Source organism: Mrakia frigida (genome assembly GCF_051309035.1).
Source record: "Mrakia frigida strain ATCC 22029 unplaced genomic scaffold BDY24scaffold_37, whole genome shotgun sequence".
Lineage (NCBI taxonomy): Eukaryota > Fungi > Basidiomycota > Tremellomycetes > Cystofilobasidiales > Mrakiaceae > Mrakia > Mrakia frigida.
Window position 1 is genome coordinate 92,917 of NW_027481244.1, and position 17,293 is coordinate 110,209.

At 54.6% G+C, this 17,293-nt stretch overlaps 5 protein-coding genes across 5 annotated transcripts; 2 read left to right on the plus strand and 3 right to left on the minus strand.

The window, feature by feature from the left end:
* Nucleotides 1-857: 857 nt before the first annotated feature.
* On the plus strand, nucleotides 858-4,828 carry BDY24DRAFT_401133 (uncharacterized protein). Its single transcript, XM_076642054.1, has 5 exons — nucleotides 858-1,237; nucleotides 1,410-3,854; nucleotides 3,988-4,052; nucleotides 4,144-4,208; nucleotides 4,307-4,828. The coding sequence occupies exons 1-5, from the start codon at nucleotides 1,082-1,084 to the stop codon at nucleotides 4,522-4,524; spliced, it is 2,949 nt and encodes a 982-aa protein (XP_076493186.1). The 5' UTR covers nucleotides 858-1,081; the 3' UTR covers nucleotides 4,525-4,828.
* A 108-nt stretch (nucleotides 4,829-4,936) lies between these two features.
* On the plus strand, nucleotides 4,937-6,426 carry BDY24DRAFT_401138 (uncharacterized protein). Its single transcript, XM_076642055.1, has 2 exons — nucleotides 4,937-5,872; nucleotides 5,958-6,426. The coding sequence occupies exons 1-2, from the start codon at nucleotides 5,399-5,401 to the stop codon at nucleotides 6,258-6,260; spliced, it is 777 nt and encodes a 258-aa protein (XP_076493187.1). The 5' UTR covers nucleotides 4,937-5,398; the 3' UTR covers nucleotides 6,261-6,426.
* A 77-nt stretch (nucleotides 6,427-6,503) lies between these two features.
* BDY24DRAFT_372186 (uncharacterized protein) lies at nucleotides 6,504-7,576 on the minus strand (the record flags this gene model as incomplete). Its single annotated transcript, XM_076638182.1, has 5 exons — nucleotides 6,504-6,559; nucleotides 6,658-6,752; nucleotides 6,823-7,034; nucleotides 7,107-7,218; nucleotides 7,335-7,576. The coding sequence occupies 5 exons, from the start codon at nucleotides 7,574-7,576 to the stop codon at nucleotides 6,504-6,506; spliced, it is 717 nt and encodes a 238-aa protein (XP_076493188.1).
* Nucleotides 7,577-8,144: 568 nt separating this feature from the next.
* BDY24DRAFT_401139 (uncharacterized protein) lies at nucleotides 8,145-11,537 on the minus strand. The gene is made up of 6 exons (XM_076642056.1): nucleotides 11,306-11,537; nucleotides 11,140-11,217; nucleotides 10,455-11,060; nucleotides 8,775-10,368; nucleotides 8,530-8,654; nucleotides 8,145-8,433 (listed from the first exon to the last, which is right to left on the minus strand). The coding sequence occupies exons 2-6, from the start codon at nucleotides 11,187-11,189 to the stop codon at nucleotides 8,262-8,264; spliced, it is 2,547 nt and encodes an 848-aa protein (XP_076493189.1). The 5' UTR covers nucleotides 11,190-11,217; nucleotides 11,306-11,537; the 3' UTR covers nucleotides 8,145-8,261.
* A 107-nt stretch (nucleotides 11,538-11,644) lies between these two features.
* BDY24DRAFT_189840 (uncharacterized protein) lies at nucleotides 11,645-12,930 on the minus strand. The gene is made up of 7 exons (XM_076636397.1): nucleotides 12,778-12,930; nucleotides 12,621-12,704; nucleotides 12,496-12,552; nucleotides 12,344-12,409; nucleotides 12,048-12,227; nucleotides 11,842-11,931; nucleotides 11,645-11,765 (listed from the first exon to the last, which is right to left on the minus strand). The coding sequence occupies exons 1-7, from the start codon at nucleotides 12,781-12,783 to the stop codon at nucleotides 11,712-11,714; spliced, it is 537 nt and encodes a 178-aa protein (XP_076493190.1). The 5' UTR covers nucleotides 12,784-12,930; the 3' UTR covers nucleotides 11,645-11,711.
* Nucleotides 12,931-17,293: the final 4,363 nt, after the last annotated feature.

Genomic DNA, 17,293 nt, shown 5'->3' on the forward strand with positions numbered 1-17,293 from the left:
CGCGAGCTTTTCCTTGTTTCCCTCGCGGATCTTCGAGTTGACTTTTCTCGTAAGAAGAGAAGTTCAGCTCCATCTCGATCAGGTTTTCCACGCCCTCCTTGTTGTGCTTAACCAGTTATTGATGCGCTGCGCAGGGAGTTGTTGCCCCTCTTTTGTTTTGGCTTCCTCCTCCTCCCAACCTCACCCTCCTCCCCTTCCCTCTCGGTCGTTTCGTGGTCGTCTCCTTTCCCACCTTCCTCGACGCCTCCAAGCTCGTCAAAGGACTCTTTGTCCACTAGAGGACCAGGGATTCTCTCTCCTCGTTTATCGTCAGGAACGGATTCCTCGCCTCACCTCCTTCCTTCCTTCCCTCCCTCTCCTCCGTCCTCCTCCCTCCGCCTGAGCAAATCCACGCGAGTCGCCATCGCCACTCGCCACTCTCTTGTCTCCTAAGAGAGATATGCTTATTACGAGGATGCCTAATTCTACACCTCCTCCACCAGGACCACCTCGTTCGTTGATCTGTTTTGAGCTCGAGACGTTTCCTTCCTTCGTTCGTTCGACTGACTCCGTTTCCCTCTCTTCTTCTCCTCTTTCAGCTTCAGAATCTCTTCCACCACCACCACCACTACCATCATCTTCTGCTTCCAAACTCAACGGATTCCACGGACAGTATCAATCCGTCTCCTCGTCGTCGTCTTCATCCAACGCCCAGCACCCCGCTCGACCCTCCTCCTCCTTTCCAACAACAAATGCAACCTCTTCCTTAGGGAGATCACCCATCTCTGCATCTCATCCGGTTAACGTGGGATCCCTTCGTAGGAGACAGGAGCAGCAGTCGTCGAGAGAATCAGCCTTTGGACCAGCAGGAGGTTCCCTCTCCGCTCGACATCAGTCCGGTTCTTCTTCCAATGCCACCGCTTCCTCTTCGAGACGCCCACAGGACGGTTCAAATGCTCACAGCTCCCCTTCCACCACCACCAACACTCACTCCCACTCCTCTCGATCAGCTTCCTCCTCCAACCCACCGCACGTCCGCTCAAAACACCTCCTCTCCCACGCCCTCGAGCTCGCTCAACGAGCGGTCGATCTCGACCAGGCTATGCGGTTCCCGGAGGCTCTCGCTCTCTACAAGGAGACGGTTCTCAGGCTGGGAGAGGTGATGGCTAGGGTGGCTGCAACGGAGAGGAGGAGGTTGGAAAGGGACGGAGGTGGAGAAGGTGCGAATCAGGATGAAGGGAGGAGTTTGAGAGAGATTGTGAGTTTTGACTTTCCTGCTCTGCTTCTTTCTCTCTTCTGGAAAAAGAGTATTCTTGTGGGACCTGGGTGTTGTTCGAGAAGATATCAAGATCAACCGGAAGGACTGGTCGGAACCTGACCTCGAACCTTCCCCGTTCTCCCTTCGCTCTCCCACTCTCCGTCTTCGCCAGCACGACGCGTATCGAGCTCGAATCGCTCTTCTGGAGACCGAGATCCCTCCTTCACCTACTCCCACCGTCACTCAAGAGTCTTCTCCCGGCGAGGATCCCGATTCAGGCTTCAACGGAGTCGGTTCAGCCATCCTCTCGCTCTACCAACGAACGGACCCTGCCTCCCCTTCCTCCTCCTCCCAAGGCCGTCGGACCCCTCGACCTACCGCTGCTTCCTCACCTAGCCACTTCGACGATACTCCCAACGCCTCCTCTACCAACGGACTTCGTCGGACGGACTCGACGGACTCGAACGGCTCTTCGAGATCTCATTCGAGAACGATGTCTCTTCAAACGGGTCCCTCCATCAACGTCGAACAGCCCACTCCTCGTCCCAGAGCCACCTCTCGACCAGTCTTTCGATCTCCTCTACCTCCTCCAGCAGCCGCTCCACCACCTCCTCCACCTCTTCCGACGAGCAATCGCTACAGCATCAACCTGACCCAGGGCTTCACCGGATCCCACTCGAACCACTCCTCCATCTCCTCCCTCACCAACGGAGCCGATCCTTCAGCTTCCTCGGGATCCCAACCACCTACTCCTTCGACCTACGGAGGATATCCAGTCAATCGTCACTCGCCTCCAACCGAGAACGGCTCTCCTCTCGACGCAGAGCACGCGGCTCAGATTCGACGGCAGAGCTTGCTCGAGTCGCTTCGAGCGGGAGAGGAGGACGGAGGAATCACCTCTTTCGGATCGATGTCCAAGGCGTCGTCGGATAGGAGTCTCGCAGGATCGTTCAGGCAGCAGGGGAATCATCATTTGGAGGGAGTGAGGGAGCGTCCAGAGAGCGGAGGAGTCTTCCCGCCCAACTTCAACGGACCCACGCCTTCTTCTCGGAAATCAGAGGATACAGAACGAGGAATGGAGGTCCTCTCTCGAACACCACTCCAACCAGGATTCATCATGGACTCCCCAGTAACTCCAGCAGCTCCTTCGTCGGCCACGAACGACGATTTCACTCCTCGACCCTCCTCCACTCGAGCGTCCATCGACAGCGCTCGATCCAACGATTCGAGAGGATCTCGTCTGGGTCGCTCCATCAAGGCTGCCGTCTCCCCTAGGACTTCCATCGACGAAGCTCATCCGATTCCCCGTCCTCCTCGATCAGCAGCCAGCACCATCACCTCGATCGCAACGGCCAGGGAGAGGGAGTCGCTCGTCTCCCCGAGGACCATCACAGGATCTACAGGAGCCCTCCTCGCCTCGAGTGCGGACGACAAGCCGTTCAGGATCAGTGCGACGGACGAGGGAACGATCAGCCAGAGGAGAAAAGGAGGTCCTCCGAGTTTGAACGAGAACACTTTCGTTCCACCTCCCTCGTCGACGACCAGCATGTCGCGGGACTCGTCGGCTCAGTCCTCTTTCTACCCTTCGTCGGACGCTTCTCTTCGAGCAGAGACCCTCCCTATGCAACGGTCCTCGTCGGCGGGACCTCGTTCGCCGACGGATGGTTCGAAATCGACGACGACCGAGTTCGGCGTAGCAGCAGGAACCAGCGGAGGATTCACCAACGCTACGGTAGGAGCAGGAGGAGGATCTCAATCTCGAGGCACTTCGATCTTCAGCTCAACTCGTCTTCGAGCCCTTTCTCAACCAGGTCGACGACCCTCCCCTTCCTCCATCGCCAACGAACCTCCCCGTTCAGCAGCACCTCCCGTCCCTCGGTCCATCTCTCGGAAAACCTCCTTCCCATCTTCTCAACAACATCAACCCATCTCCGGACTCCCGCCATCCTCCTCTCCTTCACCCTTCGCCATGGGTCGAGCTCCCTCCTCCTCCTCCGTTACAGCCACCTCTTCCAACCCTTCCCAAACCACCAACACTCTTCACAACCGACTCAACCCTCCTCCTTCCCTCACCATCCAACGCTCCGTCTCCAGCTCCTCGAGCCTCGCTCCTCGAACAGCCGCCTCCAGCAACGGCGGCGGTCTCGCTCCTTCTCAATCCATCCTCCTCGCCGCCAGCAAACTTCACACGGGAATCCACTCCCCTCAGCCTCCTCTCGCCCCCCAGGAAATCCTCCATCGACCCTTCCATCTCCTGGGACTCATTCGACTCACCATGTACGACGCAGGAGCCTACCTCACTCGGAAACTCTTCGTCGGATCGGAGGTGTGGAGTCAAGGAGGGTCGAAGCTCTTGCATCTCGATACAAAGATTCAAGTGCTGCAAGGGTTGTCGTTCCATCTGGAGGCGCTGGAGAGCGTGGGATTCTCGCTTCTTCCTCTCAGTAAAGACGACGAGGAGGCGGGAGGGAAGAAGAAGAGTCCCAGTGCGGCTCAGGTGGGAGTCGAGTTTGCGAAGATGTTGGAGGAGTTTGAAGGAGTGATGGACCTGAGTCGGACGACGTTGGAGAAGAAGGTGGGGTCGTTGGGACCGATGAAACCGAAGGCGAGGGGAGCTGTGAGTCTACTTGTTCTGCTTTTGAAGAGGGAGGAGGATTGAGGAGACGCGCCGAGGGTCGTTCGTGCTGTCGAAGGATGTTAAGCTTTGTTCGCTGACCACCTTCGCTCTTGCTCATGTTGTCCTTTGGAAGGCTTCTCTTGCTGCTTGGGGATCCAAGCTCAGTCGGTCGTTTGACAGGATGGCGAACGGGAAGAAGTGAGTGTTCGATCCTCTCTTTTCTCGACGCGTCCTCGAGTCGTTTCTCTCCCGAGCTGACCTTCGCTTCCCTTCCCTTCTTTCTCCTTAGCGACGGATCTCTCAAAGCCTATGTAGACGCCATCGAGATGATCTGCATCCACGCCCAAACCATCGGTTCGTTCTTCGTCTCTCGTGTCTCCTTCTTTTCCTTTCCCTTCGTCTCTCCCGTGCTCACTCTTTTTCCCTCCCTCCCTCCTCCTTATTTCCCACAGATCTCCATCTCGAGTACTTCACCGCCATCGCCACCTCCCAACCCACCTCCTCACCCTACGCTCAACTCCCCGAAGCGACTCGGAACCTCATCAAGACGCGTCTCACGTCTGCCTCGCAGTTCTTTGGTCAGGTCGTGGTGACGATCATTCTCAGGGACCTGATGATTCTGCTGGAAAAGCATGGGAAGATGTACGGGAAGTTTATCGAGGGACCGTAGGCGGAAGAGGGTGGGACGTGAGAGGGAGGGGGCGAGGAGGGAGAGAGGAGGACGAAGAGGAGGAGGTTTCATCTGGTTTTTATTTCTTCTTTGCATCTGGTTTCGGCTCTTTCTTTTCGCATTGCCTGCTTCTATCACTTTACACTTCGTTTTCATCTCTTCTCTTCAGGCTTCCTTTCGTCCTTAGCATCGTTCTCCCTTCGTTTCTCTCTCTCTCTCTCTTTCTCTCCTCACTCTCTCTTTGACCTTTGCTCTTCTTCAATTTCTCTTGGAACTGCAACGCTCTTCATGACTTTCCGTTACGTTGCTTGAAGCTACGAAAGGAAGGGTCCGAGGGAAGAAATACAGATCTGCTTCCGAACAGAAGCGTGGCTGACGGTCAATTTCGACGACTGGCTCTTTCCCGCCAAACGCCCACTCTCTCCTCCCTTCCCTATCCACGTATGAGATTCTCTCCTCTCCTTGCTCAATCGGCCTTCATCGCTCTTGCAGCCTTTGGATTTTGGGAAATTATCGTCTCGAGCGGGCATCCCACGAAGGGAACAGGACTCGCCAAACTCGCCGCTCCCATCTGCTCGCCCTCTCAACCTGGAAACTTCTCCGCTCCTCAACCGCACGCTCCAGGAGGAATCAAGTTGGTATGGTTTGGGAACAAGGGAGGTGTGGGTTGTAAATTGGTGAACGTGTTTCAAACGGCTCTCAGCGTGGGTCCAAGAGGGAAGGAAGGAAAGGCTCGAGCTCAACAACCTCCTTCCTTCCTTCTCGTCCCTTTCTTTCGTCGACCCGTACGCTGATTCCTCTTTCATGTCTCTGCACTCTCTCACAGCCCCACCACGGACACGCTTCTCCTTCAACCCCACCGATCCGAACGTTCATGCTCTCCTTCCTCGCAACCCTCCCTTCGCTCATCACCATCCTCCATCTCTCCTCCTTCCATCGCTCAACTCCTACCCTCTTCCCGACCATCTTCGAAATCCTCTACCAACTTTTCAGCGCAGGAGCTATCATCCCTCTTTTCGCTTCGCTCGGCGTGTGGTCCCGACCAGCTCGGTCGGGAGGTCCAGGAAGGAAGTTGAGGTCGCTCGAGGTCGAAGGGTTGAGCTTTGGATTGCTCGTCGGAGCGGCTTATCCGAGCTGGAAGATCGCGTTCGATCCGAATCAGAACTGGACGATGGCGTGGCAGTTTTTCCCCGTTGGGGTGTGGGTGTTGCAGAAGGTGTACGTGGTTAGTGGGAAGGTGATTCGAGGGAGGAGGGAAGTGGAGGAAGGGAGGAGTCCGAAGAACGCGTTGAGGTTGTTGTACTTTTTCAGCGCTGGGAGCTCGTTGCTCGCTCATTTGCCCATCCTCGTGAGTCTCATGCATTTTTTTTTTCACCTGGTGCTGAACTCCATCGAAGATCTGAACATCTCTCGTCGCTCCTGCTTTTCTACAGTCCCTCGCCCGCTCCTCCCCTGCTTCCTTCTTCCAAACCCTCTCGTCTATCTACCTCCCCTCCTCAATCGTCCCTACTCCCCTCTCAACGGCCGCCGAAGGGATTCATCGTCTCCTCCAGTATGATCTCATCGTCGCTTACGTCGCGATGATCGCCATCTTGGCCTATCGCCTGCGACAGCCATTGCTGGAGAGCGCGTCCTTCGTGATGATGGCGGCTCAGGCGACACTGTTGGGAGGACCCGGATTCGCGTTGATGGGAGCGTGGTGGTGGGTGGAAGAGAGGGGGTGGAGTGAGACTTGAAGGATATTTTTTGGGATGAGGAAGAAGAGGACAGAGGACAGGAGGAAGGGACGTGTCGAGGGAAGGAGGAGCGACGGAGGATCCTTCGGTTCGATCAGCCCCTTTTAGTAGCTTTTGAGAGTGTCGAGAGAAAATTTAAAACGCGTGTAATATATCTAGTGCCGAAAGGTCCGAGAGAGAGAGCAAGTCTACGAAAGAGTGTGAATGAGAAAGAACGGACGCGTCGACTGGACGACTTTGTATCTACTTCTTGATGCACTGGCCAGCGGGCGAAAGATCGAACCCTCGGACGCAGGAATCTGGGATAGAAGTAGTTGAGTTCGGTATCAGGGATCTGCTCAGGAAATCCGAAGGAAGAGAGGGAGGAGAAACCGAAAAGGAAAAGAGCACAACTCACCGACGACGCAAGACCCCGCGACGCAAGCGACCTCGCTGACTCCGATGATATCAGAGCAATCGACTCCAGTTCCTCCGGCGCAGCCTCCACAAGAACTGAAAGGGAGGAGGAGAGGTCAGCTATCGAGACGCGTCGAGTGGAACGACAAGACCAGCTCGAACTCACTTCAAATTCTCCTTGATGTCCACACAATCAAAGCCCTTCCCCAGAGGGCAAGCTTGCTCTCCGATAGGGCAAATCTTTCCTCCGATGAAGATGTTTTGCTCCTTGACTGCTCGCTTGAAAGGCGCAGGGACGGCGCTCGGGTTGGCGTTGTTCTTGCTAGGGCAAGCGAAGGCGTATTGAGCATCGGTGAGACCAGTCCCTCCAGTGTAAATCTATACAAGAACGCGAAGGACCTGGAAATCAGCTTGATGATCCGAAAGCAAAGGAGAGTCGAAAAAACTCACACACGTCCCATCGGCTGCTAAAACGTATCCTGGGGCTGAAGAGCATCGATCAATGAACCCAGCGCGCCAGATATTAGCGTAAGTTCCGTATTGCGAGCAGACTGGAGGGTACCTGGTTGTAGTGGAATTGAAAAAAAGGAAGCGACAGTCAGGAGAGGAAGAAACCTGCTCGACGGATATCGTCGCTTGTCCTCGCACGACTGCCAAGAAGCAAAGAAGGCAACTCACGACGTGAACGAGTTGCAGCTTCCACTACCGCTGGATGACCAGTAGTATCCCACGCCTCCCACCGCTTCCGTCTGTTGTTGGCAGGCAAGCTCAGTGTATTTCATGGAAAAGGAACGTCCGCCGAGGTTGCCCGCGTAGTGAGTCGATATCCTTCCTACAGGAAAGTTGTTAACGAAGGTAGCGGCTTGGGAGGTGCTGGCGAGACAGAGGGCGAGGAAGAGGGACGCTACGATGGGAAGCATCTTTGACGAGCGGTAGAGCGGGAGCGAAAGGAAGAGAGGAGGAGAGAGCGAGGAGAGAGGCGAAGGGAGAGGAGGGAGAAGACGAAGGTAGGGAGGGAAGAGAGTGGGGGTTGGAGTAGAAGTGTGGAAGTGTAGAAGAGACAGCAGAGAAACAGGGTCGATCGAAAACCAGCGCGACTGGACCTTTCAACACGAAAGGGCAAACAACAGCACGGACCCTTCTCCTCTTTCTTTCAGCCCAAAGCCTGGTCCGAGCGCCTGTTCGGGGAGGAACCAAACTTGTTACACACCAAAGATCTCAGAGATGTGGCTCCGCTCGTGCATCTTGCTTCAGGGGGAGGGAAGGGGAGAGACTCAAGTTGGACGCGTTCTTTTCTTCCCTCCCCGCGCTCGAACAGGCTCCTTCCCGGTTCGAGCTCCTCGTACAGCTCGGAGATCTGAAATCAACCTGAAGTCAGCATGATATAGCAAGCAAGCGATTGAACAAAACAAATCTACATCGACGACGAAAAGAAGGGCAGCGAGGAGCTTAAAAAGATAGAAAAGCGGGAGGTCGGAGCGTTCTTCTGCCCATTCCCTCTCACTTCTTCCCGCCGAGGACACCCCGAAGCACCTTCAAAGTTCAGGTTCATGATCGAGAGCAAATTTATGGTACGATATGGCCGAAAGAGATACTACTACGCTGCTACAAATACGAGATAAAACCCTCCTCTCTCCCTTCTCGCTCTCCTACTGATACTCGCCAAACTCCTCCATCGATTTCACTGGCCTTGGAAGACCGAACGATTGTCTTCCCCACGTAGAAGGACTGTGGAAACTGCCACGCTGTCGTTCGAGAACCGATGGCGAAACTTTGGCTGAACTGACGGAAAAAAAGAGGGGAAGAGGAGACGCGACGAGATTTAGTTCGAGTTGGAGAGAGAAAAGAACGACGCCAGATAAGATGGTCTTACGGGATGAAGCTTGGAAGGAAGTACTTGTCCAGAGATCTCGGTGAGAGAGGCTTCCCAGCCGAGTCCGAGGAGGTTGATGAAGGAATAGAACGCGTTGAGACCTCTGAGACTTCCAATGGCTGCTGCTGTAGAGCGAGAAACGAGGAACAGCCGGACGAAAAGAAAGGAATCAGTATTTTCGTGCTATGAATCAACGAGAAACACGACAGATAATCGAAATCGAAAGCGGAAACATGCAGACTCACACGACCAACAGTTCCCGTCTCCCACCTCTTCACCAGCTCTCCAACCCTGCTCATCCCACCACCACCGATCCCCAGCCCTATGGTTCCTTCCCTCGTATTCCGCGAGCCTTCAACCTCAAACCCTCCGAGCTTTCCGCTCGTCTTCGACTTCCTCAATTCTCCGACCTTCGCCTCAGCCAACCGAGATTCGCTCTTCGAAGCTCGAACGCGTATGCTCCCGACGATAGGCGAGGCCTCGGTTTCGGAGGAGTTTGAAGAGAATGAAGAAAAGGGAGGGGAGGCGGAGGATGTGAGGGAGGTAGGGGAGAGTTGAGCGTTGTCGAAGTTGCGTCGAGCCTCCTCCGGCGACGAGGTTCGAACCTTGGTTTGATAGTCGAGGAGTTCGGAGGATTTGGCGGAAAGAGGTGGCGTTAGAGGGAAGTTGATGAATGGGCGATTGAAGGAGTCGAAGGGAACGAGGACGGGGAAGACTTCTGTGTCGGAAAGGGGAGGGGAGAGGAGGGGAATTGCCGTCGACGGGAGGTGTCGTTGCTGCTGCTTCGTTTGCTCTCCGTCGACCTTGAGAGGAGTTGAGGGAGCTGTTCGATAGATGGAGGAGGTGTGGCTTTGGGGACGAAGGAGGAGGCCTGAGGAGGAGCGAGCCAGTTGACCCACGGGGAGGAGGTGTCGAGGCTGATGAGGAGGGGAGGCGAGAGCTCCGTCGCTCCTGGAAGTGGGTATGGGGAGACGACGATGATCCAGCTCGGCTTTGGAGGGAGAGGAGATGGCGAAAGGAGGGAGGAGAACCGATGAAGGTTGTTGAAAGAGGGAACGGGAGGGGAGGAGGTTGGAGGGGATGCCGACGAGTTTGGGCGGAGAAGTTCGAGCTGCTGAGGGAGGAAGAGGAGGTAGAGGGATGGTTGGAGGCGTCGAAAAGAGAGGAGGGGAGGACAGGAGAGGTGGAGAAGAGAGTCCAGCTGGTACTGTCGATTCCGGTGATCCTGTGATGGGCGAAAGATCCGACGCGTGAACGAGTTTCGACTCGCTTCTGCTCGCTCCTCGCTGGCTCAGCCTAGCTTCCCTGACCTCCGCCTCCAAGCTGGCGTCCGATATATCCTCTTCTTCTCCACTCGACAGCTTCCGAATCAACCTCCCCAACGGACTACCATCCCCATCCTCCTCCCGTCTCGACGCGTCTCCCTCTTCCAACATCCTCCTGCACTCCTCCTCCTCTTCCTCTCGTCGCTCCTTAGCTACATCTTCAGGAGTGTAGAAGAGGCCGACCTCCAGACTTGAATCTCTTCTTAGAATCGTCGAGTAGGTCCCCATCGAGTCCCTCGAAGCCCCCGTTCGATCCGTTCCTCGACCACCTCGAGCGACAACGACGAAGCCTTGTTCCTCGAGTCCTCCGTCGGCGTATGAGACTGGATTTCGAGCTGATGGTTCTTCTTTGGCGGGGATGAGAGGGCTCGCGTTTCGTTGGTTGAGGGGGAGAGGATCGTAGTAGCCAGCTTTGAGTCGTTCGTGGTTGGGATTGAGGGTAGAAAGAGGACGTCGAGAGTCGTGGTAGGAGTCGGAGCTGTATCGTCGATGCCTTCCTGGGACGGTTCGATAGCTTGAAAACAAAGTAGAAATGAAGAAATGTAATCAGTCAGCCGAGAGCGAGGCGCAAGCAAGAAAAGAAAGAAAGAATCAACTCACTGAGATGTCGACGCGTCCCATCCTTTTTCCCGGTGATTTCTCGAGCTCGGAGGAAGTCCAGTATAATCTGCTGTTGAGACAGACTTTCCTCGATCCTTTCGACGACGGCAGAAGAGGCAGAGGACGAGAGCGAGGAGGAGGAGGGAACCAACGATGGCCGGGAGGAGGATGGTGAGAAGACGCCGCTTCATGAGGTTGTCGGCGTTGAAGTTGACGGGGATAGATGAAGATCGAACGGTGATGGAAGGTGTGTATATATCCGTTGAGGATGAGATGAGCGAAGGGATGGAGGGGTGAAGATGAGAGGAAGAGTCGAGAGAGGATAAGACTGAGGAGGAGATGGTCGAGGTAGGAAGATGGCTTGACGACGGCCTTGACGTCGAAGAGAAGGATGTTTGGGAGGATGGCATAGAGGTCGAAGGTGACATAGTAGTTGTAGTAGGTTGTGAGGAGTGAGAGGTGGCGGAGGGGAGGTCGGCGGGATCACACTGCGAAGGTCGATTTTCCTCGAGCGTCTCGACTGCTAGAAGCGGATGGCAGCACTGATCGAAGAAGATTGTATCGTGTTGGTTGTGGCAGTTGATGGCGAGGTATCTGATGTGGTAGCTGATGTTTGAAGTTCGACAGAGAGTCAGCGGGAGGCGAATAGAGAGGATCGTTCAACCGTCGACCGAATCGAGCTCACCCGTCGTACTCCTCGAGATATCCATAAGCCCAGCCAGGAGGTGGTCCCATCGGAAATGGTTGTGTTTAAAAAATAGCTCTGGAGGATTTGCACGAGGAAAGGAGAGCAGGAGGTCAGCTTCAGTCGTCCCTCGTCTAAGGAAGGGAGAGGAAAATCAAACACGAACCTGGATGAAGATCAGAGCCGAATTGAAGGTCTGGGCGATGATCTGATCCGAGGCAAGGGAAACGTCGAGTGAGGAGTGAGAGTGGGTTGTTTTGGAGAGGGGGGGGGGGAGGAGGAAGGGTCTGAAAGACGGTGACTGTTGAGAACCGAACTAGATGTTCAAGAACGAAAGAGGAAAGAAAGTCAACCACGTACACTGTACAGCCATGCTCTGGAATCCAAGACACAAGAGGTGGCTGGGTGAGTTGAGACCGTATTGGGAAGGAGGAGGACTCGAGGGAGCCGAAGAAGGTCGGGTCGGGAGGGAGGCGTCTCTCAACCCTGGCAAGGTTTCATTCCTCCCTCAGGCTTCTCGAGAAAAAGCACGCGCGTGCGGAAACGTGAAGAACCATACGATCGAGCTCTAATCAGGCCTTGACCCACTTTGCTTCCAGGTCCTCGATGGAGCAAGGGAGCTTGGACTGTGAAGGAGGGAAGGAGGGGAGAAAAAGGTGAGCTCGACGCGAACGAGAGAGGACGGATTGGAAGGTAACTGACCTCCTCGTCGTACTCGTCCCAGCGACCATCCTCGAACACGATATCCTCGAATACAGTATCAGAATCAGGGACCTTGGCCTTCCACTCTCCCTGCAGATGAAGAAGGAAGCGAAGGCGGTCAGCTCCGTTCTTCCTTCTGCTTCAGCTCGACCCAGATCCTTAGATCATAGCGAGGAGCTCGAAAGAACACATAACATGTTACTCACCTCGAAATCGAACCCAACGACTTCCATTCCTCTGCATTCTACGGTCAGGAAGACGCTCCAGTCGTCGCTCTCGTTCAACGGCAGAGGGGTCGTTGTCGTAGGGATCTTAGCGTTCTTTTTGGCTTTGAGAGTACCGGAAGAGGGAGCTTGGGGAGGGAGGAAGGAGAGGGTAGATTCGCGCTGTGACAGAGAAGGAAGTCCAAGCATAGACAGTCAGAGGGAGGGAAGGCGACCGGGAGGTTGAGCTCGAGCTCAAGAGAAGGAGAGGAAGGAAGAAATGGAGAGAGAGGGCTGACCTTGCAGAAGGAACATCGCCAAACGAACGAAGCTGAGCCTCGAGAAGAAGAGATGTCGTGTTCTTCCTGTGAATTCGAACGAGAGAAGACGAGATCTCGGTGAGCTTGAGACAGGGAGGAGGAAGGGGGAAAGGAAGGGAGTCGAGGCGAACCTGTCGATTGATGGGAACCGTCGAAGGATGCTCCTCGTGACAACTAGAGCATTGAATCTGTAGGAGGAGAGAAGCGGAGAGATCAGTTATGGGCCTGTAGCAGCAAGGATGTATTCGTTGCTCACCTTGAAGTGAAACTCGTGGTTCTCGTTCTTGGGCTGAAGCTCGGTGACGTTGTCGAGAGTAGCTTTGATGAGCAGAGTAAGCTTCTGAAGAACGGAAAAACGAGGTCAGCCTGAGCTCCCAGGGAATACCAGAGGTCAAGGAGAGCTTTGTACGAACGACCATGGTTGACTGAGGGAGGAGAAGGAGCGGTGAAGGAAGTTGGGAGGGAAGGAGGCAGTGAGCTCGCCTCGTTTTCGAGAGGCCCTCCTCGTGAAGCGAAAGAGAGCGAAGTTTGGATACGACAAGGACCGAAGCGAAGGCAAAGAGTACAGATGATAGAGATACGGGGAAACTGATGGAAAATAGGTATACGTAGAACTCGATTATTCTACGAGCAGAGGGAGATGCTTCTTCCTCGACTCACGAATCCCGTGCACCAAAACAAGCGTCTCCGCCAGGGCAGGGATCGAGAGAGGTTTCGAGAGGTAAGCCGTGAACGATTGTCTCTGGACTTCGCTCATCGTTACGTCGTCGGTGTTGGCGGAGCTACAAAAAGGAAAAGAAGGAGGAGAGATCAGCTCTCTCGCACGACGCGTCTAAACAGAGCGGAGAGGAGATCGAGACTCACAGAGCTACAACGCAAGGATGACCGGCTCGAGAGGATTCGTTGATGCGAGCGTTGGCTTGGTATCCGTCGAGGACCTGAGGAGGGGCGAAGGGAGGAGGGAGCAGCGAGTGAGTGGAAACCGAAAGGAGATGGGAAACGAGAGAGAGAAAGGAGATGGGGAAGAGGGAGAATGACGAACAGGCATCCTGACGAAGGCAGGGTAGATACAATGAGGTTAGTAACGGGGAAGCGAACAAAGAAGGAGGCAAACCCCCAGAGAAAGGAACGCACTGAAGGTCCATCAACACCAAGTCGAATTCCCCACTCGCCTCGGCCTTCTCAACACCCTCGAGACCATCAAAGGCGGTAGCGACCTTGGTGTATCCAAAGCCTGTGGAAGAATACGCAGAATCAGCTCCAACAATGAGAGTGAAGGGGAAAGGAGGGGGAGGGACTCACGTTCGAGAACGCGGACTCCGACGAGGCTGAAGAGTCATGCAAGGCCAGTAGTGAGCTTCGAAGAAACGAACAAAGAAACTAGTCGACGTACCAGTTGACTCGGTTATCGTCGACCAGCAGGATATGAAGAGGGTATTTCTGAAAGCGGAAGGAGAAGGACGTGTCGATCAGCCTCGACCTTTTCTTGACGCGCGCTAGAGGACGAGGGACTCACTCGAGCGAGATCGGGATCTATCTCGGACTGAACCTTGACCTTCTTTGGACGAGAAAGGGAAGAACCTTCGGCCAGAGGCGCCACAGCGTTGTAAAGCGTCGCAGCTCTCAGCGGGCGAGGGAGCATATCTCCATGCGTGACCTTGAGACGTTCGATGGTCGAAGTCAACTGAGCGATGGGAGAGAGGAAGAAGAACTGTTAAGAGAGAAGCAAAGGTCAGAGACAAAGACGAAAGGGTAGGAAAGAAGGGAGAAAGAAGCGCCTTCCTCACCTTGCTCTTGGGATGGAGCTTTCGAAGCTTTTGAACCTCCTCCAGCGTCACTAGCTTCGAATCTACGATAACCACGGAGTATAGGGTGTTGTTGAAAAGGGATAAGGCAGTTGATACGTCGTTGGCTCCAGTCGAGGGAACACCGAAGCCTCGCAATCTGAGAAGAAAAAGGGATGAACGAGTCAATCGAAGGCTTGTTGGAAGACTGTTACATTGAATGAAAGACTCACTGCTCCTCGATGGTCTCTCGGAACACTCCTGGAGCGACCAAGACGAAGGAGTTCCGACCCGTTTCGAAAGGAGGGAAGGCGGTAGGCTTGTCTTCGCCTGTAGAAACGAGGAAGGAAAAGCTGAAGGTCGATCCCGATCCCACGGCCGACTTTACAGAGCAGTCTCCGCCCATGAGACGAGCGAGACTCTGAGAAATGGCGAGACCGAGACCTACGAGAGGGGAAGAGGACGGGGTTTGGGTCAGAAACGGAGCACAAAAGGAAAGCAGGACGCGTCGAATCGAAGCGAACGAACCCGAACCGCCGTAAGATCTGGTTATGCTGTTATCGATCTGAGAGAAGGACTTGAAGAGACGATCCATTTCTGAATCGAGGGGAGGGAAGGAGGGAGAATTAGCGCGTCGAGATCAAGAATAGAAAAGGAAACGGACGGCAACTCACTGTGAGGAGGGATTCCGGGACCCTGCGAGAAGAAACCGGGAAGGGTCAGAAGCGGCTTCATCAAGTAACCAGCAACCGCTAAGAAAACGCCAGGAAAGAGTACAAGACCCACAGTATCGGAGACAGAGAGGCGGACAAAAACGCGTGACGGGTCACGACTCTCGATCTTCCAACGAACGACGATTCCTCCCCCTGGGTCGTGTAGCATCAGCAACGAGGTTTCGAGCAGGATGGACAAGCAGGCAGACGAACCTTCGGGCGTAAACTTGATAGCGTTGGACGACAAGTTCATTAGAATCTGCTTGATTCTGCGAGAGAGGAAACAACAGCGTCAGTCGAGACTTCTCGAAGGAGGGACGAAGGTGAACTGCTCGAACGAACCGAAATGGATCACCGATCAAAGTGGGTGGGTCGGTCGTACAAGGCGTAGCTAGAACCATGTCGAGATCCTTCTTGCTCGCGAGGGTAGCCACGGAGTCGAGCTGAGAGAGGAGAGAATGAAGAGAGCTGAGTTCAGCTGTTAAAGGACGCGGAAGAGAGAGAGGAGTGCTCTAGAAAGAGGGTAGCACTTACAGTTGACTCGACAACTGGCATTGAGAGATAGGAAGATGCTGTCAGCAATGCTCGGTGGTCGCAAAGGGGAATAAAGAGAAAGGAGATGCTCACCGTCACGAAGCGAGAACGGAATCGACTCGGGCTGTAGACTCTCGGATTCGAGACGACTGAAATCCAGAATGTTGGTGACGACGTTTTGAAGGTCCTCTCCGGAAGATCTGATTGTCGCGAGATGATCCCGCTAGAAGACGAAAGAGAGGTGAGAAGAGATTCTTCAACAGGGACGCGTCGCAAACTCACTTGAACGCTGTTCAATCCAGGAGAATCCTCGAGGACAGCGGCAAGTCCCAAAACGGCGAATAAAGGTGTCCGAAGCTCGTGAGACACTTCGAGAAGAAGGAAGAGGTCGATCAGTAACTGAATCGCGGGAGACGCGTCGAAGGGGTAGACGAAGGCTCACTGTGAGACAAGAACGTCGTTTTCGCCGAGAGGGCATCCTGGAGCCTCGTCGTTCGCTCGGTTACAAGACTCTCTAGCTTCGCAGTAGACTGAGAGGACTCCAAGGCGATAGCAGCGAAGGTTGCGAGACAAGAGACCACCTCGGAGAGTTGGCCGATTTGAGACGGGGGAGTGACAACCGTTTTGCTTGAGAGGAGGAGGACCTGATTGGAAAGAAGGACAGAGATTCAGTGCTTTGATTATGCGGGTGCTGCTGGAGAAAAAAAAAACATACTCCGACGTATCTCCCTTGCTGAGTGAGAGGAAGAACGAGGATCGACCGGGGAGTTTTGCTGAAGAAGGGATCGTTTCGAAGCTTTTGAAGGCCAGAGGGAGAGACGATGGCCTTTTTGGTACGACCAACGTGAAGAAGGAGAGTTACGGGTGCGACGGTAGCCGCCTCAGGATTGGAGACCTCCAGGTCAAAGGCTTTGAGAGAGGAGTAGGCGCCAGCTCCTCGAAGACGGAGCGAGTTTGAGTCGTCGAGAAGAGCGAGCGCCCCGAAGTCGGCTCGAACGAACTGTTGACGAGTCAAAACGGAAGGGATGAGTTCCAAAGAGCGCAGAGGATGTGAGATGCAGGGAACAGACAAACCTGGCATAGTAGCTTGATCACAGTGACGACGAGAGCGTTCGGGTCTCGTTCCGATGCAAGCAGCAGAGAACTCCGCATGAAGCTAGAAATTCGAGGGAAGAGTCGACGCCAGCGTAAGCCTATGGATTTAAAGAAGAGAGAGAGAGGGGAGAGCAATACTCACGCTAAATCATCCAGCTTTGGCTCCCCGGGGGTTTGTAAATCTCCTTCCGAAAGGTCGAGAGACAACGACGTCTGAGAGCTAGCGTAGGATGTTTTTGCAAGCTGAGATGAGTCGTCGTTTGACTGAGGGCCCGATGTAGCATCCGAGGAGGATCTCGTGGCGAGGAGGTGAGAGGGCAGGGAGGGAAGGGGACGAGGAAGGGGAAGGGTGAAGGCGGAGGGATGTTGCTCTCGAACGATTTGAGCGACAGAGTAGGCTTCGGCGGCGATGAAAGCTTCGTTTGAGGCTCGAAGATAGCCTGGAAGCGTGAAAAGTGAGTGAAGTCAGGTTCGAGACCTTTGACTGAACGTAAGGAAGCGTGAGGCTCACCGATGGAAAGACGAGACCGGTTTTGAGCGACGAGAAGCACGAATCGGGCCACCGATACACTCAGAATCCCTGCGTACCGACGGGAAGACCAAGTCAGCTTGATCAAAGGTACGGGAGCAAGATCGAAGAGAGCGCTAACCTTCAAAGAGAGAGAATCCTTCTTTGGCAAAGAGGGATAGCGTCGCGTCCACCACCCCCAGAACGTCGAGCCAGTCCAACCCACCATTATCGGAGCATCGACGCATCGTCCGGGTCGCTTCCAGGAGCTCTACTCTCATCTTGAAGTCGACAG